The sequence below is a fragment of the Carcharodon carcharias genome, chromosome 11 (assembly GCF_017639515.1).
Source record: "Carcharodon carcharias isolate sCarCar2 chromosome 11, sCarCar2.pri, whole genome shotgun sequence".
Taxonomy (NCBI): Eukaryota; Metazoa; Chordata; class Chondrichthyes; order Lamniformes; family Lamnidae; genus Carcharodon; species Carcharodon carcharias.
In genome coordinates this window covers 33,294,629-33,319,535 of record NC_054477.1, presented here as the reverse complement: position 1 = coordinate 33,319,535, position 24,907 = coordinate 33,294,629, and the positions used below count along the sequence as shown (strand labels likewise).

Below are 24,907 nucleotides of genomic sequence, written 5' to 3'. Positions count from 1 at the left end.
AAAATTCGAGAACATTTCACCACTGCCATCTATGATCATCGTTTCAGCCACATGGGGTTTAGGGAGAATAGAAAGGAGTTGCTTATCCATGGAGAAATAAAATGAGAAAAGATAAATGAAATCCTGATTTACAAAGGAAATGATGGGCAAGCTTCCATTTGAATTTCATTGGTCCATTGCTGGGCCGAAATATTGTTTAACAAGTTGCATGGACAGGTAATACTAAAATTAGGAAAGTATTAAGCACGTTACTTGGTCAGATGGAATAGCTGCAGATTCACTACAAAATTTGAACATCATGGGTTATGTTAGAAAATCTGTCAATCAGTAAAGATGAAGCAACTTTGGCTGGTTTGAGATGGGCCTTCCAGCACCATCCTGGGAGGAAGTCCCACTTCCGAGAGTTGCCAGACAACCTGATTGGTTGATGTCTCACTAGACCCAGAAGGGCCACTGGGAGCAGTGGCCAATGTTGGCATTGCATCCATGAGGGTGGGCGCCAAGGTGCAGAGGCTGGGGGCAGGAAGGGTCACCGTTCGTGGGGAATGCAGACCTTGGGGAGGGGCCTTCAGTTGGAAAAAGGGGGCCCATGAAGGAGGCAGCTGGCCACCTTCCCCCCCACAAACCCCAAACCCTTTCAAGCCTGAGGCCCAAACAGGCTTACCTGGCAGGCTTCCCGCCTGTTACAAACCTCCTCCCGCTGGCCAAACATATGTGGCCAAATTAGAAGTGGCCCTTAAATTGGTCATTTAAAGGCTTCAAATGGTATGAGGGTAGGCCTCGCCTACCACCCATTAAGTTGTGAGCAGGTTGGGGACAGGTGAGTGGGCAGCAGGAAAGGCACTTGGAGGCAGGGGGTGGGGGGATGGGGTGCATTTTATGCAGTCTGTGTTGTGCAGGGTGACTGAATTTCAGTTTCGTGAAAGTGGGTTGAGATCTGGTCAGCGGCGTGTTTATGTTGTGTCAGGCCTCATGTGTCCTGTGACAGAATTTCCACTTGTAATGCATTTGGATGCCATTAATACTCATTAGCATAAGCTTTTTGAAATAAAGATCTACTTTCAAGATAAAGCCAATGGTGCACGAGAATCTTGTTGCACCTGGTACTCTTTTGTTTAAAGGTTGCATGCTCCAGTCGGCTGGTGGAGGGTTGAATCTGAGCTCAGTCATTTTCCTTGCTGAATTCTGCGGCACCATGGAGGAGAGCAGGAGAATGGACGCTTGCATGGAGGCTCGGGACTGGCGAGGGTGAGTCAGTGGTGAGGCGGTGGGGGTGGGGCAGCTGGGCCATAGAGTGGAGTGGGGACCTGGGCACAGAGGAGTGCAAGAGGGATCCATGGGAGGATAAAGGGTGTGATAAAGGGCATAGACGAGTTGGGGACTAGATAATATTGACCTTGACAAGCTATGTCACCTTGTCCAGAACAGTAGAACAAGATGACATATGAAAGGGAGCAAATTCAAATTTAATCCACAGAAACAATATTTTAGTGAGTGAGTGGTCAACCTATGCCAGGGACCACCCTCCAAGTGATGTTGAACATGGAGAAGTACTGGTAGATGGTAATCAGCAGGAGGTTTCCTTACCCATGTTTGACCTGATACCATGAGACTTCATGAGCTCCAGAGTCAATGTTGAGAACTCACAAGGCAATTCCATCATGATTGTATATCATTATGCTGCCACCTCTGGTGACGGTGGTGTTTGGGTCATTGTCTATAAGGTATGATTCCATGAGGTTGACTGTGTCAGGCTGTTGCTTGACTAGTCTGTGAGACAGCTCTCCCAATTTTGGCACAAGCCCCCAGATGATATTAAGGAGGACTTAGCAGGGTTGGGTTTGCTGTTGTCATGTCCAGTGCCTGGTAATTCAATGCTGGTGACCTGCCTAGTTTCATTCCTCTTTGTAGGCTTTGTAGTGGCTTGACAGAACTGAATGGCTCGCTAGGCCATTTCAGAGTCAACCCCATTACTGTGGTACCCCCTGCACTGCCCTCTAGAATGCAGTGCCCTCTAGAATACCAGGTAAGGACAAATTTCCTTCCCTAAAGGGTTTTTAACAACAATTGACAATGGTTTTATGGTCATTTTTACCAAGACTAGCTTTTTAATTCCAGATTTATTAATTGAATTTAAATTCCACCAGCTGTTTTGGTGGGATTCGAACCCATGTTCCTAGAGCACTAGTATGGGTCTCTAGATTACTAGTCCAATGACATTACTACTACACCACCACCGCCTCCCCCTAGTTCCATTGCCACCCCCCGCCCCTTCTCCCTGTAACCCTGCACATTCTTCCTTTTTAGATAACAGTCTAATTCCCTTTTGAATGTTTCGATTGAACCTGCCTCCACCAACTCTCAGGGAGTGCATTCCAGACCATAACCACTCGCTGAGTGAAAAAGTTTTTCCGCATATCACTTTTGTTTCTTTTACCAATTACTTTAAATTTGTGCCGTCTCATTCTCAATCCTTTCATGAGTAGGAACAGTTTTTCCCTATCTACTCTGCCAGACCCCATCTGAATTTGTATATCTCTATCAAATCTCCACTTGGTCTTCTTTTCTCGAAGGAAAACAGTCCTAACTTCTCCCATCTATTTTCATAACTGAAGTTCTCCCTTCCCTGGAATGATTCCCATGAATCTTTTCTGACCCTCTGTAACGCCTTCACATCCTTCATAAAGTACAGCGTCCAGAACTGGACACAATACACCAGCTGAGGCCGAACTAGTGACTTATACAAGTTCAACATAACCTACTCTATACCCCTATTAATAAAAGATACTAAAGAGAGAAACAGAATTAACGTTTCGAGTCTGTATGATTCTGAAGAAGAGTCATACGGACTAGAAACGTTGCTGTGTTTCTCTTAGCACAGGTGCTGCCAGACCTGCTGAATTTGTCCAGCATTTTCAGTTTTTGTTGCTAACTTTACTGTGTCCTTTGTACAAGTACACCCAAGTCCATCTGGACATCAGTATTTAAAAGTTTCACACTTTTTAAAAATATTCTGCTTTTTTATTCTTACCAGCAAAGTTAATTACCTCACACATTCCCACATTATACTTCACCGGCCGCCTTGCTGCCCACTTACTTAACCTGTCTATATCTCTTTCCAGCCTCTTTGTGTCCTCCTCAGTTTCCATTCCCACCTAGCTTTGTATTGTCAGCAAGCTTGGGTATGTTACTCTTGGTCTTTCCGTCTAAGATATTAATATAGGTTGTAAGTAGCCAAGAAGAATCCAGTCAGGATAAGAGAGTTTGATTTTAGTAACACGCAGAATTTATTATCTGTGGTGTGAACTCTGAAATGTAGAAGAGCCTTTAGGAAGGAAAGAGCCTGTAATTATACAGCTGGCTCTTGTTCAAGTAGCACAGTGGAACTGTTACTGTGCTTTATTGACATCCTGCTGAAAATAATTCGTTCAACATTCTCACATGAACCCACCACTGCATTTTATGGAAATCCCAGTGACGATGCTGACTGCATTGTAAATAATTTAGATACACCAACTGTCCTCAGTCAAATAAAGCATCAGACGCTGGCCGCTACATGAGATTCTCATTTCCATTCACCATAGTTTCAGTTGCAATGTCGATCAGAATGGAAGGCACCAGTTACAGTTTCCAGATTTTCACTCGAGTGGCAGAATATAATTGCGTCCCCATGGGAAGCGCACTTGGAGACAGCTACTCCTTCCGTGCTATTGGTAGATGAAGAGGCACAGATGCCTGCTGCCACGATGTATCATTTAAGCAATCAAATCTGACTTACATAATACACCATTCAGGCTGCTTTCAGTGAGGCAACCTCTGCATTTTGCTCTGGTGTGAAATCCAGACTGAAAAGCCTCGTTTGGCTCTTACTCGTTGCTAATACAGAATATATTGCTTCAGGGTAAAAGAAACAATTGGTTTGTTAATTATGTGCACCAACACTTATGTTCAGTCGTATGAAAAAGCATGAACTTCATCTCTCAGTGCATTCCAATAGAACTGTGTAATTTTGACAGTCCCACTGAAATGGTAGGGCACAGTTTATAGGCTCTTGCCATAGTCTGGCGGTGTAACACTGCATAATGAAAGCTTTGTTGTATGCTTTTAGTTATTACATTTGATTCACATATAGTCCTCATACGGGAGAATCAAAAACTCTGCATGTGACAGGGCAACAGTATATCAAAAGGTACAGATAATGCTATACATTATGAACCTCGAGTGCAATGCTTAAAGGTTTTATCGCCATTTGAACTTTAAGGTGTGCAACATACACCTTTAAGTTTAAGTAACTAGAGGATTTTCTGGGTACCTTGGAGCTGGAAAGGTGCCTTTGGCTATGAAGTGAATATAACTCTAAAGTGTTGATTATTGCTGAAGAAAAGAGACATTTTTTGTTGAAACTTTTCATCTTGCACTCACCAGAACAATTCATGAGAAAATGCCAATGTCAGGGTAATCAATAAATTTATACTGTGTGAGAAGAGAGTGTTGATTAGTTGGCAAGTGGACTCTGATTGGTTGAGGCACTGTCATGGAGAATGCACAAGTTGATGGTGACTGACAGTTAACTGCCAAACATTGTTTGAAATTTAACCAGGCAGCTTGACTCTGATTGGTCAAGACATTTCCCCGGGGAATGAACCAGTGAGTGGCTGTCATTTATTTTGTTTAGCAGAAACAAGCGCAATGTGTGTAGATGTTCTTTCTGTCTGCAAAGGACAGGGCCCTGTGCATTAATATATATAGCTTCCAGTACATGCAAATGCACCACATTGCGAGCCTGACTGACAACCTTAAATTGGTTGTCAGCATAACTTTTAGTACACTGAGGATTATTTAGCAAATGTTATCCAACTGCGGAATATTTAATGTTGGACACTGTGTTTTGAGTTTTGCAAGTGCAGGTTGGGTACGGTCTGTACCTTGCCCGTTGCAAAAAGTGGAAGGGACATGCTATTTGATATGATCCGCCAGTCTTTGGGATGTATGGCCTACATACCTAGCATCACACTGGCATTGAAATTCATATACCACATTACTCATTTGGGTGACAGGTAGAACGTCTTTTTGGCTTGATGGCTGCATCCTGTTAGTGGCGAATACCACTCGCGTTGCTACTGCATTGTAGCAGCCTGAAACAGCTAGCTTCACCTGTTGCTCAAAGTTTTGAGATATCTATCCCTTCCAGGATAATCTGAGGTAGACTGGGCACTTTTCAAGGCCAAAAGTGACAGCCTTGGGCCTGTTTATTAGTTTGCACGATATATAGTGCGAAATGATCTGATCAGGGTAGCCATTATCCCGCAGGATGGCTATGATGTGCCCTATTTTAGTGACAAGCTTGCATGGTGAACAAAAGGCTCAGGACCTATTTACAAGGTTGCCACTCTTACAGTGTGTGGAACTGTAAGAATCCTAACCCGTATATTGACCAGTGAAGGTAGGCTTGTGGTAGACCGTAGTGGAGAAACCCCATGGCAGATTTCTCAACTAGTATGTCAAGGAAGGGGAGTTCATTTGACTGCTCCATTCCAAAGGTGAATTTGAGTGCAGGATGGAGCCCATTAAGACATGCAAGGAAATTATTACATGTAACTGTGGATTCTCTGTGGCAATGCCTCTACTAATCAGAGTCCACTTGTCAACTAATCAGCACTCTCTCCTCATACAGTATAAATATATTGTTTCCCCTGATATTGACATTTTCTTGCGAATTGGCCTGATGAGTGCAAGACAAAAAGCTTTAACAAAAAAAATCTTTTTCCAGCAATACTCAAGTTCTGTCCTACCAAAGCATTGATTCATCAAAAGCACAGAAATGAAAAGAAAAATAACTAAAACAAATTTTAACTCTTTAAATCAGTATATTTTAAAATGTAATAGCCATTCAAATGCATCAAAGAAGCAAAATAACAGTCCATTGCAGGGAGTGCTAAAATAAAGCACAGTACTGTTCATTACTGCAAAAGCTTCTTGGGAATTGAAAAACATGTTGCACATAGCACTCAATGGTGTACATTATAATGAAGTGCTTATCACTCTGACATTGTATTACATGTAACATTATGAGGAAATTGAAGGCAGCAGAGTTGACTGGTGAGGTCCCATATATGAGGAAATGTGAGGCATGACACACTCTAGGGCATAATTCATACATGCTAGATGACTCAAACTGGTCTGATTTTGCACTTGTTAATCCAATCGTGCGAGTGTTCATTTAATTAAATGGAACAGAGAAGCAATTTAGCTTAAAATGAACAACAAGCCCATCAGCATCTGAAAAGAGGAAGGGTCTCATGCAGATACTGATTGACAGGTCCTATTTTTACTTTAGATTTCCAGCACTGTTTTGCTGTTAAAATTGCATATCCTGTATATTACAGATTAGTACTGCTTTGTAGGTCGAATATTGAGCACTGCCCTCTTCCTCAGCATACACTGACAGTCAACACAGTGCTGACAGAAATAGTGGCTATTCTGTTTCTTTTTGGTGATGGATCAGTTACTTCTCTCACTTCATTCAAAGGTTACCATACACCAAACCTGTCTTCATTTATTTGTTCAAATGTACATTACAAAGACATTATGTTGAAATGCACCATCACATATGCAAGATCACTGTCCTGAACGGAATACATGGAGGTAAGGCTTGACTATGTGTGATTTTGTAAAGTGAATGACAGTGAGTTGACAGCCTTTTTTACCTCTCTCTTGATTTGAAATCACTGGAAATCGGAGAGATGCAGAGAGGGCTGGAGACAGATGTTCCCAATAGATTTCCACTAGGGTATAAAGTCAAAATCTACCCCATTCTCATGTATCTTGTTCCTCTGGCTGTAGAACATTTGGCAGATATTTTCTTGCATGAAGCTTGTTCTCCTTTAACTAGTCATCTGTTAAGCTTATGAGAACATCAGTAGGTGATGACCTTGCCTGAGTGATACCTGTTTGATCCAAGGATCTTGCTGCCTGTGAAATTAGGTACTTAGCAGTTTTGTTTAATAAGTGCTGCTTGTAATAAATCCAACAGCTGGACTTCCCACTATTTGCACATGCTGGCAATGTAGCAAGATAATGGGCAGGATCTTGCCCCTGTTGTGGTGGGGGGGGGTGGTGCAGGAGCGGGTGGCTTCCCGATCAGCACCCCCGGTTGGGGGCACGTCACCAACTAAGGCCCACCTAGTGTGATGTCCGCCAGGAAGCACTATGTGCTCCCTGTGCGGACCGCGGAGGGGATTCCTTGTGTGGGAGTGCGCTCATGCACGCGGAAGAGTGCACAGATCTCCCTGAGTGCAAAGTGCTGCCTTATGGAGGTCAGCTCAGGTTTGAAAGTTTCAATAAAGAAGGGTAAAAAAATTACTGACATGTCCACTCATGTGACACTGTCACATGAGCTGGGACATGTCAATTCCTCGCATTTCAACATTTCATAAACATTTTAAATCCCTCATGAAACCACAGCCTGCCCTGGACAAGGTTTCATGTTTTTTCTAAAGGCCGCCTGGGCTCCTCGCCTGCCAACCTTAAGGTTGGATGGGCAGGTCCATTAATTAGCTTAATTACTTGTTTAAAGGCCTTAAGTGGCTGTTGACAGTTCGGCGAGCACATGGCTGACTCTAAATGACACGGGGTGACATCGGGACACGCACCCAACGTCACCCCACTACATTTTATGCATCAGCGAGCGGGCCCCACACTCTGCTCACCAACTGGAAGATGCAGCCCTATGTTACTGAAATAGTTATAAAATGTAATAAAGCATACTCTTGCAGAAATGTTGGACATCCTGATTTGTTTATAGCATTCTGTGTTTCTTCCCAATTTTCTGTACCTTTTCTTCTGAAGTGATTTACTCTTGCTGAACCCAGTACCTCATCAAGTCCCATTTTCCACCTATGAGCTGGAGGCAGTGAGTTCAAGAAGAAAGTGACACAGCTTGAAAGTGAATGTTTCTGTGCTCTCCATTACACTCAACTGAGCTACTCATGCACCTAGATGTACTTCTGGATATCGCCAAGTCAACAAAGATTTAGCACCTATTAAAGTAACCTTTCTGCTTGACCAATAGCCAGGGTGGAGCTGTCCTTCAAATAAAATAATTCCAGTAACTATGCAAATCGTATCATTATGAAGAGGCAATTATCATTGCAGAGGTACAGTGATTGGAAGCAGGCTATTGTTCACCCTTATTCAAAAAGGGCGACAAAACAGGTGTAGGCACTACAGATGTATTAATCTTATTCTAGTTTGTGTAAAATAATAAAATTGGTTATCCAAAGTTAGCTTGATGATTATTTGTACAGGAACACCCTATCAAACAGCAGTCAACACAGCTTTAGACAGGAATTTGTGCAACAATATATTTGTTCCTCATCCGTACAATTTTAGAGCTAGGGACTGGTGGTTTTAAAGCTGCAAAATCGTGCACTTGAAGTTGTTTCTCAGAACAGAAGGGTAAAGAGCTTAGCCACCAGCAAAATATTATCATGTGAAAAAGGCAAAGAACTTCAAGGAATTAACTTGTCAAGATGGTAGTCAGCAAAAACACAAATTGCCTCAGAGTGGCTGTGAATCTGTCATTCCAGTTAACAAGTTCACATGAACATTAAAACCGACAAGCTCAATTAGTTGCTGTCAAAACAGTGTTGTCATGGAAATGAATCTGTTGGTTTTGTTTCGGCTAAACAATGCTGCTTCTTTCACATGTATTAGTGAAATGCTTACTTGGCCAATTTTTGTTCATTAGCACAGATTGGTGCCAATACAACTCCTTGATATTTTTGGAATGTGTTAGAACACTTTGAGAGACATGGGCAGAATTTAATGATCATGGCACTGGGCCTATCCACCGGCTGAAGAGTCGGTCTCATCAATGCCATGGCCATTTCCAGGAGCACATTGGGTTTAAGTCCCAAGCAGGCAGCAGGCTGACATCGGGGTTCTATGCTCTACTGGGGCCAATGTCCTGAAAAGCTTCCTGGTGTGGTGGGTGGCAAATGCCCCGCCTTCAAGAGCTGCTAGCCAATCAGTGGCTAGCAGCTGTCCAGTATCAGCAGTGCCTTCATATGCAGTGGCCACTGTTGAAGGATTGGTGCTGGGGCCCCTGGACCAAGGTGATTGGGATGGGATTGCCAAGGCCAGTCAGGGAGGAGGGTCATTGTGAAGGGTGGGGTGGGGTGGGGCTGTTGCCTCCCCAAGGGCCCCTGTCTTGGCACCGGTGGGTCCCCCCAGAAGCAGACTCCAGGCACAACCACTGGAATTTACATGGCTATTTGCTCACATGACATGGACCTGCATGGTGACAGGATGAGGCCCTTAAGTCGCCATTTAAAGTCCTCAATTGGCCTCCAGGCGGGAAGGCCGTCCTTGACTCTTTCACTCCACCCCACATCTTCCAGCTGCATTTTATGTCTAACTCACCTCCCAGCCTGCCTCTGGGGGAGCATTAAATTCCACACGTTTATTGTAGCGCACACAATTTTTCATACCACAGAGATTTTTCCGATTCATATGCAGTGATGATATGGTGAGGAACATAATTATCCTTGTCCTTTTCCTCCTTGATTATCCTTGTGGAAGGGGCTGACGTGATCAGTTTTTTTAATGAAAAGACCGAAGAGGCAGGAATTGTAGAGCAGTTGGCCACCAAATTTGGATGAAAAGAGATGAAAAAAGTAAATCTAGAATTAGTGACGCAGTGATGTCAAAGATGGATCTTTAAAACCCATATATAGTAGGAGGTAGGAGAGACTGAGGAAGGTAAGGAGTTCAGTGCTTTTGGGGCCCTGGGAAAGAATGATTTAAAGGGCCAGACTGAACCCTATGTTTCTATTGGGATACTGTCATGACATTGTCGAAGACCAATTTTTCCTTTATCAGAAGTTTACTCAAATAACGGGAAACTAATTAAAAGTAATCCTTGGGGCATGAAATTATTTGTTCAAAGAAGTCGAATTAGCTTTGTAATTTACTGGGCTGCTGGCATTATGGAATCTATCAGGAGGATTCCACACTACCAGCAGCAGCAGTGCTAAAACAGTCGGCCACACATTTTTCTTGATGATTGGAGAAGGTCCAAGAAAGCAACTGATGGGAAAACCACATTCCTGAAAAAAAGTGCCCTGTGCAATCAGAGCAAGCTGTTCCTATTTGCTGCCACACGCAGTGCTGCCTCTGAAGGAGCACTCAAGCACTACCCCCAGAAGTGCTGACTCTCGACAATGCTCCTGCTCAACCAAGGCAGCTGTTAGTGGCAGTGCTGTAATATAACAGGGTATCACCAGATACTCAATGGAGGAATCAATTCATCCATATAGAACAAGCTTACTTTGCCCCTGCCACTTGGGCATCTAGTTGCTTTTTAAATGATTCCAGGATTGTTGCCTTTAACACCCTGCCTGGAAGCCTAATCAGTCTTTGCACAATGAAGTTAGTCCTAAAGTTACCTGCTACTAATTTGAATCTATGCCCCCTTGACCTACTCCCATTGTTTAATGTAAAGTTGTACTCTGGATTTAACTTTTCCATTTTATTTACTATCTTTTAGTTCTTTAAAATAACCTTTTATGTTTCAAGCCTATCCTGTCTTACCTCAACTTAGAGCCCAGAAACTAGGGACTGCACTGTGTCCAGAACTTGAATATTTCCCTCGATCCTTGGTGACTGGAACTGGACACAGTATTCAGGGTGCAGTCTAAACAGAACAATGCACACTTGATCACTACCTCCACTGACTTGCATTCTACTGTTTTTGCTATGTAAGTTAAGATTCTGTTGATTTTGCTGAATGTTGGTTGGTTGAGTTTTGAGTCTACCAATATTCTTATAAATGTCCATAGCTATTTCAACATAAACAAGTATGCGTGGCAATACTTTTCACACCCTATATGCAATACTTTACACTTGCATCTACATTAAATTTCACCCACCATTCAGCCCTCTCACATATTTTGTTTAGCTCATTCTGTAATTTCTGTGGTGCCTCCTTGGCCATTCAAGTTTAGTGTCATCTGCAAAATTTGAACAGTTTGCACCTGTAAACTCCTAAATTCCAATCATTGGTGTAAAGTAGAAACAACAGTGGTTCCAATACTGAGCTGAAGGACAATCCTGTCAATGTTTTCCCCAACACCTGTCATGACATAAACCCTCTAACCACTGCCTTCTACCCTTTAGGCAATTTCCTATCCATACCGAATCCCCACATCTCTGAGCTGAATTCATGCCGTTTCAAGTGGACCTTTTTAAAGTGCTTTTTAGAAGTCTTAAGTGCAAAATACCCAATGCGGGTTGACGCTTTCTCAGTGAAATTAAGGAGGATGATTAACAAGGATCCTCCCTGTCTAAAGCTAGGCTGTTGCTGCACAGATAATCATCAAGTTAACACTGGATAACCAATTTTATAACTTAAATGTATTAGAATAAGATTAATATATATGTAGTTGCTTGTATCTGTTTTGTCGCCCTTTTAAATAGGGGTACCACAAAAGTCTGTTTCCAATCTATTGGTCCCTCTGTGATGACCATTGCCTCATAATGATTGTTAGCACTTTGCAAATCTCCCTGCTATCCAAGCTCTGAAATACTTGCCCGAGGCCTAAGCCCATTCAATTTCAGGCTTCCCCTACGCTGGGGAAATCCTCCTGCCAGCCTAAAAATTGATGCTGGGCCGGAAGTGGCCAATAATTAGCCACTTAAGGGCCTCAATTGGGGCAAGGGCAGGCAGCCCATCTGAGGCTTTGCCCAACCCAGCGTAAAATCACTGCGTGGTCAGGGTGGGTGAAAACCTGGAGGGAAACCGTTTCTTCAATTTAACACCACCGCTCCTGCGCCTAAATGCCCACCTGCAGGGGAGTGTGAAATTCAGGCCTAGATCTCTCTATTGCCCCTTTCAAATGACTCCTGCATGATCTGTGCTCATCCCTGCTCCTTTCTGCAGAATTTTTAAAGGTAAGGTTTCCTCAATCAGCTAATAAGGCCGCTCAGTCCATCTTAACCCATTGATGAAAGGATTCTGCAGTTCCCCGTCACAATGAGTGCATAATTTTTATACTCATTACTCTTCTCAAAAGTCTACTCCATGCGTTGATACCTCTGTGATAATCTAACATCAATGCTCAATTTGACTTTTACTGAAGTTTAAATTTAGAACCTGCTTTTTAGGTTTAACTTGACGCAGTGTTCTAGATTTACCTTTCCTACATTGGCTATTATCTTGTAGATCTGTGTAATGGAGTGAAATAGCTGCTATTTGCATTTGTTTCGCACCAGAATGCTGTCTGGTCATGTGAACATTGTCGAATTGAAGCTCTGCAGCTCGGACTGCTTTGGGAATAGGCTGCAACTGTACGTTGTTGTCCTAAGGCAAGTTTGTACATGACATAAATACTAAGAGTTCATTGAAATGGAAGGAAATAATGACCAAAGTGAAAGAAAAATGATCCATTGACACGGACAATATCAAAAAGCTTTGTTGCCATGTTTACAAATTAAGCAAATATGTTGTGCAACTGCCTTGTACAGAGGTTGCTCAGTTACTGAGTAATTTACAAGTCCTGTTGGAACGAAGGTTTTCAAACTGGGTCCCATGGGTTGTAAGGACCTGTGAGGTTATTTGATTTCTGTCCGTCGAGTACCAGACAAATGTTGTCTTGAGAGTTCTGCGTGCTTATGTGTTTTCTGTACTTCCTGGCTTGATGAAATGCAACTATAGCATTGCTTTCACTTTGAGCAGCCACTCTACCTTTTGGAAGCGATGAATTGATGCAGGGAGGGTGTCAGCATTTGCAGGGAGTCCTCAAGGATGCATCAATATTTCCCTATGTAGCAAGCTTTGAGAAGAACAATGTTGGAGGTCTAACTCCATAGGTTGGTTGTTTCTTTAGAGATACTTAATGAGTCAATTCCTTGTCATCAGCCAGCGAAGTTATGTTCAAAGTAATAGGGCTACAATGCTGGACCGGATTCTCTGGTATGTGCTCCCTGTGAGTGGAGTCCTCCACTGGGAGTGAGGAATTAACCCTGTAGTAGTTCCATTTCAATAAAGGACACTCTCACCCAGCGCTGTAAAGATTCTGAAAACATTGATACATATAACAGAAACATCGTCCTATATCAGGCATCGCCAGTGGCATTAATTAACACCACTAGTTGCAATGTTTTAAATAAGTGCCCATAGTATAGTTTGCATAGCATCCATAACAAATGAAAGATGTATAAGTGAATAAGATATATAAATGTATAAAGATTGAGAGCGATTAAATGTAAACAATCTCATTGTAAAGGGCTGGATTTTCTTGAAGGCTTAGGGACCTGACGTTAGGATCAAATGGGAGTCCCGATGTCTCAAGTTGTCGGCAGTGAGACCGGCGACACAATCTTCTGAGAGACAGCCACCTAATTGGCCACCTCGGAGCTCGGCAGACAGTTAAGCTGGGCGGGCAGGATGTAGATGCTGCTGGCCCAGTCAGAGGACTGCCAGCTCTGAAGGTGCAGCGCCCCAGCAGAACAGGCAGGGCTACTGAGATGGGCTGGGCCTCCAAGGGCACTTCAACATGGAGGCGCCCTCAGTTCAATGATCCAATTCAATAAATATGCGGGCTGAAGTTATTCAGCTCCTCGGAGTGGAGGGTAAACCTCCCTGGAGGAATCATTTGGGTCATGGATGTGGCTTTCTCTGACCTTGGCCTTCTCATTGGAGCATGAAGCCTCCAGCTCCAATAGACCCCTGGCCTGTTTCAGGGACTCTGCCTCCATTGAGCTGATGGCCTCTGCGTTTGGTGAGGGGGTTGCTCCACTGATGGAAAAATATCGACGAGACCAGTGAATGGCCCCTGATTGGGGCCTTAACCATCACAATTGGCTGCCCGCCGGCTTTGAGCAGGCAGTTGATCCTCTTTCCAGCTCACCCCAGGAAAGCTCCCCACTCGTAGGAATGCATCAAGGAGCCATCTTGATGCGGCTCCTCACTGTCCCAACCTCTTGCCTCCCAGATGCCATGGGTCTGGGAAAATTCAGCTTGAACGCTCAGAACAGAGATTGAATCACGAGGCGCAGTTATTTTCAATATAATCGCTCCCACCCAGGCCCTTTTTGATTTTTTTTAAACATACACATGGTGCTAATTTGAAAGAACTCCCGAAACTTTTCATTTTAAAAGAATCTATGAATATCATGGTGGATATCAAATGCAAGGTCACCACATTCCATTCATACATGATGATGTCTTCGCTAAAGGATTAAATTAGTGACATTATCACTGCAGGAGTAGTGGAACTTGATCATGTGTGCATTATTGGGAAATGACACGACACCGTGGCATAAATTTTATGATGTAGCACTCCAGGCACGGAGCTTCAGATGACAGGTGTATATATTAGGAATTCAGACATCAAGGTCAGCATGCCTAATGCATTGCCTGCTGCTTCATAAAAGGAACTGGGAAATGAATTTAATGTTGGACATGTGATATAATCTTGGATTCCTGATGTAAACTGAAGAGGGCATGGAATCAGAAAAGGCCGTGCAGTTCAACCCTCTACAGCAAATCAAATAACAAAGCTCACCTGCTCTCTTATGAACTCTAACTAACTCATTTAAGCTTGTGTACACTTTCCTTCTGCTCTCTCAAAGGTAAGTAGCGCAAACCTCCAGAATATTTACCTGTTCTTAAATGCTAAACTGGTTGGCATGACATTTCCACGATCCCAGCAGCTCAGGTTCCATCACGTTCCATACAGCCTCTAATTGCCTCTACTCTTATGTGTTTTTATAGTGCTCAGGGTTCATGAAGCTTTTTTATAACAATATTAATCAACGAAGGATTAGTTCTTTTAGTCGGAAATCTATTCCATCTATTCCACACGTCTGCAACTCTTGGGGCAGGGGGTGAGGGGAGGGAAAGAATTCCTTCTAATCCCAGGCCTTGCTTTATGCTTGTTAATTTTATACTTGTGTCCTCTAGTTACACTTGTGTCCTCTAAATGGGTATTATAAATGGCTTTTTGTGGCTTACAATGTCACCTGAGCCTTTCGATTAGATTACAGTATACTAACTTGCTCGGGGTTATAATATTTTCAATGCCATTCACATGATGATTTGCAATGGGAGGCCAAATACCTCTTGACTCCCAGGCGTTCACATAAATAAGGATATCAACCAAACTGTGTCAAGAAACAAAGATGACAAGTAACATGTCGGAAATATGGATCGCAATGGAACATGATCCAATTGAGCTGTATTGGCTTACAGATTTGGATGTACTCTGACTGTAAAGAACTTTTGTTCGTGTTATTTTTTTCTTTAGCTCGAGATACTTCTGTTCATTTTTCCCTCCATTTTGTCCCTAGTTCTTCTAAAGGCACTGACTTATGGTTCCATAAGTGCTGGCCATCCTATTCCTCACTCAAATGTTCAGTCAGGATGTGCTGATAGACTATTGGCTGTGGTGGGCATTGCATCTAACCACAATCCTACCCTGACCTGACATTCAAACATTCTCAGTTTGCAGAATCTTCACTGTGTAGCAGTCAGGATTGGAACTAATGCTTTCCATCTCTTGTCCAGTGTAGCTGAGACCTTTCAGCACCCTGTTGGAGATCAGGAATCAAAGCTGAGACAACGTGGCTCCTCAATATTTTTAAATATCTCTTTGCCCCCCCCAGTGCAGAGATAGGAAATGTGGAGAGATTATGAAGTGAATCTTGGCTACACAAATCCTTCGCTTGATTTTAGTTAAACTTGTGGCTTGAAGGTTGTCACTATTGAAAATTGAATTGTTTTTGCAGCTGCCCAACGACAGAGAAAATAAAAGGAGAAAATTATGTAACCAGAATCAGTTATTTTTATCTTGCCAGAATATGTAATAAATTAGAATGCTGGGGAGCAATAAATCATTGATATTGTAGTGCAAACTTTGTTAAAATAAAAATAATGTAATGCAAAGTGACTGCTAGATCCCATTCTAGGAACATTTTCAGAGTCCCATTCGATTCGCCTAGCTTCTTGGATTATATACCCAAAGGAACCCTAAAAAATTGCAGCTGACATTCTTCAAGAAATGATTGTAAGTGATATGCGAAAAGGAAGGAAGCAGCAGCCTTTAGCAGGATCAGCTTGAAGATCAACACAAGGGCAGACTTCGGTGCCCAGCTGGTGTCATTAGTACTGGAATGTGTAAATGTGAAGCGAAGAGCAAGGATTGTTACAGTCCACATGGCCAACTTTCTTCTTCTGCTGCAATGGTTACAATAGTAGTGGGTAGAACAAGCCACTGACAGCACCATTAACATTTTACCAGAGGAAAGCAGGACAGCTTGAAGAAGCGGGAATCCTGGGGCTGGATTTTCACTTGGAGGTGGGAATTGGGAGGAAGGAGATTTCCTGATGTCGCAATCCTGCCTCCTGAGCAGCAATGCGCACCCAATGCTATTTTCATGATGGGGAGCAAGGGGCAGGCTAGAGTTGGGCCTACCACTCCTACAGCAGCCTGAGGTGGAGACGGAGGTGGTTAAAAAGCTGCCTCCATTCACTGAGACATTGGCCCAGTTCTGGAGATGAATGTGAGGTCCCCTAACCATCATTAAATATTTAAAAACGCTCATGAAATCTTATCCCGCCCATGGATGAGGTTTCATGCTTTCTCTTAAGCCTGCCAGGGCTCCTGGTCTGCCCGCTAACCCTAAGGTTGGACGGGCAGGTCCATTAATTATGTTAAGTATTTTTTAAATGGCCTCAGTAGGCAGTTGACAGGTCGGCGGGCGCACAGCTGATTCGGCCGCACCCCCCGCTGATCTGAAAATGGAAATGATGTGGGGTGACATCAGGAGTTCTGCCCGACATCATCCCGCGTCATTTTATGTGTCGGCGAGCGGGTCCCGCCCCCACTCGCCGACCTGAAGATCCTCCCCATGAAGTTGGCAACAACTTTTGAACTTCCTTTTCATATGGTTCCCCATTGTGCTGGTGTGGAACACGCCCACTTCAAAAACCAACCCAACACCATGAGAATTGCAGAAGGCCTCCAAGTCCACTCCCACAATGGTGCCGGCAATGTCAGAGCAGCTGCGTGCAGGCTCGTGACCCGCCCACTTATTCTGCACCACTGAAAATTGCCAGTGCTGGGAATGGGAGCGGGAATCCCGGAAGCGGGTCCCACCCGCCACTTTTTAAGCCCACTCAGCACGATTCAGCTCCTCATCGGGATGGGAATATCTGGCCCCGGTAATGTTACCTGTTGGTCGGTGTGAAGAGTGGGCTGCTGTTTCCACCATTTAAACCAAGAGCCTGGAACAAACATGGAAGGGTGTGAGCAATGTCATTCAGCTGTAGCAGTTTAAATCCTGCTGATAATCTTGACCAAGGCTTTAATATATGTTTCATGCCTACATTCCTATAATGCCCTCAATTGCTGCTGCCTAGGAGGTACAGGGCAGTCACCATAATGAAAATTTCAGTACATTTATGCTGGAGTAAGGGTTCTTCAAGATGTTAACAACTGCAGTGTTTGCCTTTAACTCTGTGCTGTGTTCCCAATAGTACTTTGAACGAAAGCGCAGTGTCACTTTGCTAAGAGCCGTGCGAGGGTGACAAACGCGATTGGAAATGGGGAGTTAGAAGATTCAAAGACAAAAATTTTCTCTGACTCCAGTGCTCCTGATATCTTTTCAGCTGCAGACTCCAGTAGATTCTAAGTATGAAATCGATTCAGAGGATATTAGAATTAAAATTTCATTAAAATTTCTAAACTGTATAATATTGCAGTTACATGAATTTTGGACGATAAGAATGACAACATGTTTGCACGGGGAAAATGCATTGTTATGCAAATTGTTAACCTATGGTTCATCTGTGGATAGGTTAAAATAAATGTTTGATGACAGGAGAGGAGGGGGTCTATTTGCGTGGTCATTAATTTTAGCGGGAAAAATGGTCGCAAGTAAAGAATAGTGGAATGGTAGATGATTTCTCCATATTTATCAGTGCTTTTGGTATTCCCACCTTTCAAAGAGAGCAAAAATTGCACTAGAATGTAAGGAGGAAAGGCCCATTCAACTCGTTAGAGCCTTGTTAAAGCTTTGCATTAAGAAGTGCAGTCAGGCTCTGGTTAACCACCAGCATAGTCATTACTGCACAGAGAAGGTCATTCTGCCCATCAAGTCCATGCCAGCTCTTTAGGGAGAAATTCAGTCAGTCCCATTCCTACAACTAATGCTTATGCCTCAATCTACGAAGAAGAAGCAGAATGCAGTGGGAAAATGATGTCTGGTTGGGATCCCGACGTGATCCCTCCCTCTTCCGCTTTCCCCGGGGTGGGTTGCTAGTCCAATGGGAAACCCCACGATCTGGTGGGAAAGAAATTGAGTTGACTTAAAAGGCAGTTTAGAACATTTTAAAGCATGGGGATTCGCTCCTTCCTAACGGCGCATGTGTTTCACGCTGTGTCTATGACTCACCAGGTTGGAGGAGGTGGGTATACATGGGAGCTCATCGTAGAATGAAACTGACCTGATAGGAGCAGATGAAGGGTGAAACATGGAAACCATGCGGTCAGTCACAACAAAAAGTTTCAGCTGACTGGTGTAGTTCTTTCAGGCTAAAATCACTGATTAGTGACTTTCTGCCACTTTCAAGGTCACAGTCCTGAACGCTAACCCTGTTTCTCTCTCTGCAGATGCTGCCAGACCTGCTGAATATTTCTAGCATTTTCTGTTCTTATTTCAGATTTCCAGCATCCACAGTATTTTGCTTTTGCCATAATATAAGATGGTCACTCATAAATCCATTAGGGAGTTCCTAAATGCACTATGACAGAGGTGAGGAGAATTTATTTCTCTCAGAGGGTCATGAGTCCTTGGAACTCTCTTCCTCAAAAGGCAGAGACCTTGAATATTTTTAAGGCGGAGGTAGTTAAGTTCTTGATAAGCCAGAGGGTGAAAGGTTATTGGGGGTAGGCAGGAATGTGGAGTTGAGGCTAAAATCAGATCAACTATGACCTTCTTGAATGAGCAGAGCAGGCTCAAAGGGCCAGGTATCACAGTCCATCAAGTCTGCACTGTCCCTCTGAAAGATCATTTCACCTAGTCCTACTCCCCTGCCTTATCCTTGTAACCTTGCACATTCTCTCTTTTCAGGTAGGAAACCAATTCTCTTTTGAATACCTCGATTGAACCTGCCTCCATCATCCTTTCAGGAAGTTTGTTCCAGATTCCAACCACCCTCTGGGTGAAAAAAATTTTACTCACATCACATTTATTACTTTTGCCAATTATTTTGAATCAGTGCTCTCCAGCTCTTGATGTTCTCTTGAGTGGTAACAATTTCTCACTATTTACCCTGTCCATGCCCCTTAGGATCTTGAATACCTCTAACAGGTCTCCTCTCATCCTTCTTTTCTCCAAGGAACAGTCCCAACCCCTCCAATCTATCCACATAGCTAAGGTTCTCCATCCCAGGAATAGTTCTGAATCTCCACTAAACTCTCTCCAAAGCTTTCACATCCTTCTTCAAGTATGGCGCCCAGAACTGGATGCAGCATTCCAGATGAGACCTAACTAGTGTCTTATACAAGTTCAACATGACCTCCTTATTCTTATTCTCAATGCCCCTATTAATAACGCCTAAGATACTATATACTTTATTAACTGCTCTCTCAAAATGCCCTGCCATCTTCAATGACCTGCTCACGAATACACTGAGGTCCCTCTGTTCCTGCACCTCCTTTCAAGGCTCTCCCTTTATATTGTCTCACCATACCTTTCCTGCCAAAACAAATCACCTCACACTCCTCTGCACTGAACTTCATCTGCCACTTGTCTGCCCAATCCACCAACATATCCATGTACTTTTGAAGTTCAAGACTATCCCCATCACAGTTGACAACATTTCCAACCTTTGTATCATGTGCAAATTTTGAAATCATGCTCTGCACACCACAGTCTAGGTTATTAATATATATCAGGAAGAGCAAAGGTCCCAACACTGACCCCTGGGAAACTTCACTACAAACCTTCCTCCAACTTGAAAAACAATCATTTATCACTACTCCCTATTTCCTGTCACTCAGCCAATTTCTTATCCAAGTGCCTACTTTCCCTTTTATTCCATGACCTAGAATTTTGCTCACAAGTCTGTGTGGCACTGTTTCAAATGTGTTTGGAAAATCCATATACACATCAACAGCATTTCCTTTATTAACCTTCTCTGTTACCTCCTCAAAAAACTCCAGCAAATTAGTTAAACTTGATTTTCCCTTGATAAACCCATGTTGGCTTTCCTTAAATATCCTGCATATGTCTAAGTGGCCTACTCCTGCTCCTAATTCATATGTTAGCATAAATTCAGAAGGAATTTTGTTACCCAGCGAAAGGTGAGAATGTGGAACTTGCTACAAGGACTGGTTGAGGTGAATAGTATTGATGGATTTAAGGATGATCTGAATAAATACAAGAGTGAGAAAGTAATAGAAGGATGTGTTGATGGGATTAGATGAAAAAGAGTGGGAGAAGGTTTGTGTGGAGCATATACAGCAACATGGACCTGTTGTGCTGAGTGGCTGTTTTTTTTGTGCTGTAAATAAGATGTCTTTCTACTATGTAAGATATGTGTTGCTAGTCAAATGCCTTTGCCATGCTCTGTGAAGAGAACAGTTAGTGCATTGTGTGCAAATGTATACAGGTACAGTAACCTCAAATCTGGCACTCTCGGGACCGAGGCCTTGCTGGATTTTGGATATTGCTGGTTTTCGGGTCGGGTGATTTGGGCCATGGGCAGTTCGGGTCAAGCCAGGTGGGGGTGAGGGTCAAGGGTCATTTGGAGTGCGGGACAGAACAGTGCTCAAACTGACAAAGCCGGTAACTAGTATGGAGCCACACCCTGCCAATGCAGCATTTAGCTGAATTTTTCAGTAAGTTATTTTTTAAATTTTACTCAATTAAAATTGATACATGGAACATTATAAAAATGACAGGTTTTCGGACACCGTCAATTTTGGGGTAGCTGGTTTTGAGGTACTCTACGTGTAATAAATCAGTGTGTTTGGGCAACATACTAAAGAAATTATAGCATATATTATTAATGTGGGACAAACCAGTAGTTCTGTGTGCATCCCTAATTTATTTTAAAATTTCAAAACTAAATTAACCCATTATTCCTTCCTCAAATAAGACCAGGAAATGCTGGAAATACGTAGCAGGAAGGAGAGGTGAAGGGAAGAGGGTCAATGGATCTGGAGGGGTTGATAGGTTGTTGCACCTGCAGTCTGCTTAATGAAATGATTTAAAAGATCATCAATGCGATGGTGCAGAGATGTAAAAAAAAGAGCAAGGTATTTTACAACTGGAGCTCAATGAAAATAAAAATCAGGTAAAAGCATGTATAATGGTGGCTGAAATGGTTTTATACTATCAACCAAATGTTAACATTCCTCCCAGTAAAATGTTTATCATTAAGACTGAAGTTTTTCTTCCCGCATGAAAAGTAGTTTTCTCTGATCTTACTTTCCTTGTTCCTTAAACTACCTGGAGGCAGAAGTGGATCTCCCTACATCCACCTGTCTATTTGTCTGTATCCATTTAAAAATCTAACCTACCACCAAGTATAATTTCTAAGCTCTGGAAATTATGTTCAAATGGTGTAGAGAAATTACACTTGTAGTCTTCATTTCAGTTTGAAGAACAGTCATTGAATGTGTCTCAGACGATCAATGGCATGATCTTGATCATAACGCATTGTTGGATCAACTTAGATTTTTTTTCTTCTGCAAAGCTTTGGTCTCATATGTGGCTTGACTGGATTTTAGCCAAAGTATTTATTTTTGGCCAGACATTATACAGAATGAGATGTTTCGAATGTAAACAGCTTTGCCTGAGATAAAAATAGTTGAATATAAAGACACTTCTTTTCCTGTCAGTTTGAGCTATCGGGAATGTTAAATCTTGGGTTAGATGAACAATAGTTTCAGTTTTTTTCATGATTGGATGGGGTTCAGACCCAGAACATTAAACCCACTTGTCATAAAGTCCCTGGTGGTTAAGGCAGTATTACAAATGTAGCAGCAATTATTGGCTTTGTCTCTTAGTCAACAGCAGCTACTAGTTTCTAACTTTGATCCTTGAGGTGTACAAAACTGAAATCATTCTAGATGACATTTTAAACAAAAAATGGTGCTGGGAAGTCAGTAAAATTGCTTGTATGTAAATGTGTTGGTAGCAGAATAGCTCCGTGACTATTTAACATGAATGGACCACATTCAGGACTGGATATGAATATAAGAGCTGGATGGCTTGAGCTTTTAGTTATAGCAGGGATTACATTTGGAAAGCAACAGCTCTTTGGGTGGTCACAGATATATCAGTCAATCCGATCTAGCATGCAAAAATGTAAAGATCTATCTCATCATGCAGTGCAACAGTTGCATTTTGTTTCAAGACTGTAAATATTATTTTGAGTTCTTTTTTAATTAGTGAGTTGAAAACATCATAATTCTTTCACTGAAAATGCCTTTGCCAAAGAAAACACTGCAGTATCTCTAACCACATCAGAATAGATTTGACAACTCAAATGGAGTTAATATGACTTTCCAATTTTTTTAAGACATCATTCCTGTCACTTAAGAGGGCATTGGTGTGTAAGAGTGAGCCACAGGCATGGATAGACATGGACTTTAATGCATCTTATCCCTTTGATGTGGCTTTTGACATTAACAGGCACTTTGTTCTGCTTTACAGTGCCTGGAGCCCTGCAAAGAATCCTGGGACTTACAGGAGACTCACTGCCAAAGCAAGTGTGAGGTAAGGTCCACCCTTGGGTGATTTATTTTAGCTACTATCAATTTTGAAGATAAGTCAAAATGCTGGTTCAATTTGTAGGATTACTGAATTTAAATGCTAATGGCAACACTGTACCAACAGGGATGTGAAACCGCAGTCTGAAATGGAAAGACAGCACAATGAGTTTCATCACTTGGACCAAATTTTTTTCAGCCACAAATGTTCACAAAACAAATACATTAATTATAGAATTCTTCCAGCCTTGCTATTTACCATATAAACAACTGGTTTTGTAAATCTTTCAGCATTAGTTTGAGAAAAAGCTTTTTTTAGTAAATAAAACAGTTGTTTTTATTTAATTTCCAGTCTCTCTTTCCAAAGAAACACTATGAGTGCCTGACCAGCTGTGAGTTTCTCAAATCAATCCAGTCAGCGAAACAAGGTGATTGTCCCGCTCCAGAGAAGGCCAGTGGCTTCGCTGCTGCCTGTGTTGAAAGCTGTGAGGTAGATGATGAGTGCTCGGGACTGAAGAAATGCTGTTCCAATGGCTGTGGTCATACTTGCCAAATACCACGGAACCTGTTCAGGGGTATGCACCTGCCTTATATGTTGAACAATGCTAACTGAAACATTAAAATGTTTGTTCCATATATCAAATGTTTTCCAATAATATTATTGCTTGTTGGGAGGATTATAGTAGCGCAGCTTTAAAGTGCCTCCTGCAGTCTTATCCTTCAATAATTTCTGTCAACATGCATTTACATAATGCCTTTAATGTAGTAAAAATGTCCCAAAGCGCTTCACAGAACAAGATATGATACTGACATTGATAATGACAACAGTAATTCATTACAAGAGTGATCCAGTTAGTCAAGAGAATGAGCATTGTGTGTGATTTAAATAAAAGTCTGTTCTCCCAGATCTTTTGTTTTTCCCCCTTCTTGGTTCTTATCTTTCTTTCCCCTCTTTACATGCACCATGAATGTGTATCATTGGACAGGATAGACTCAGTGACATGTTACCAGGCCTCTGTGTCTGTTCTTGTGCTGATTAGCTGTACCTGGAGTAACTTGGATTGATTCCTTCCATCTTCATTCTCTCGTAGGAGCACAGAACAGGAATAGGCTATTTAGCCCTTGGAGCCCATTCGGCCATTCAATGAGATCATGGCTGATCTGTGACCTAACTTCATATACTTGCTTTTTACCCATATCTCTTAACATGTTTGGTGAACAAAAATCTATCAATTTCAGTTTTAAAATGAACAATTAACCTAGCCTGAATTGCCATTTGCAGAGAGAGTACCAAACATCTAACACCCTTTGCAGACAGAAATATTTCCTACCTTCACTTCAAAGGCCTGCCTCTGACTTTTAGGCCATGTTCCTAACTCCTAGAACTGAAATTTTGGGCTGTGAAAACATTTCCAACTCTTTAAGCCCCTTACTCCGAAATAAGTGGAAATGGTTTCTCTCTATCTACCATATCACCTCCCTGTAATATCTCGGAAACTTAAGTCAAATCAGCTCTTAACCTTCTAACTCCATCCTCGGGAACCTTCTTTTGTCTCCAGGATGGCAGAACTGAAACTAACAATTCCGATTCTGTGGAACTTGTGGCCACAAGCCCATTGTTCTGTGATACGTGGCAGGCTTATCAGTCCACCATGCCAAACTTATGTTCAAACATGAAATAACTATCAAGGGTTACTCACTATCAAAGGTGTAACCAAGAATATATAAAAGTTTTGGCAAATATTCAGCTTGGGTATATTTGTGTGTAATTCATGTACCATGCTGTGGAAGTAACATAAAAATTAAGATGATGATGCGTTTGACTTGTGTCTAAGATCTTGACTACAACATGTATATTTGTCCCATTCATGGGTTCTAACAGAGGTTTAATTCTGTGATGTTGCACTCCAGTAAGAAGGGAGCCCAGGTTGTAGATAGGGCAACAACATTACATTCCTGACTCTTTGACCCATGCTCCCTGTGAACATGGCTCTCTGCTGAGAGTGAGGAATCTAAGAACTAGCCCTAGAGTGTTTACGGAATGATGCATTTCAACATGTGAGACAGCGGGTCATTTTTCGTATGTTGCAAAGCAATCCAGCCATCAATGCACACTTTAATAA

The 24,907-nt window shown here is 42.4% G+C and overlaps 1 protein-coding gene across 1 annotated transcript in view; it reads left to right on the top strand.

Annotated features, from left to right (window-relative positions):
* The window catches only part of LOC121284482 (anosmin-1), a 187,154-nt gene that overhangs the window by 93,617 nt on the left and 68,630 nt on the right, over window positions 1–24,907 (top strand). Inside the window, exons 3-4 of the mRNA XM_041200001.1 lie at window positions 22,729–22,791; window positions 23,137–23,359. Of these exons, the coding sequence (XP_041055935.1) occupies window positions 22,729–22,791; window positions 23,137–23,359 (286 nt within the window). The remainder of the gene's footprint in view (window positions 1–22,728; window positions 22,792–23,136; window positions 23,360–24,907) is intronic.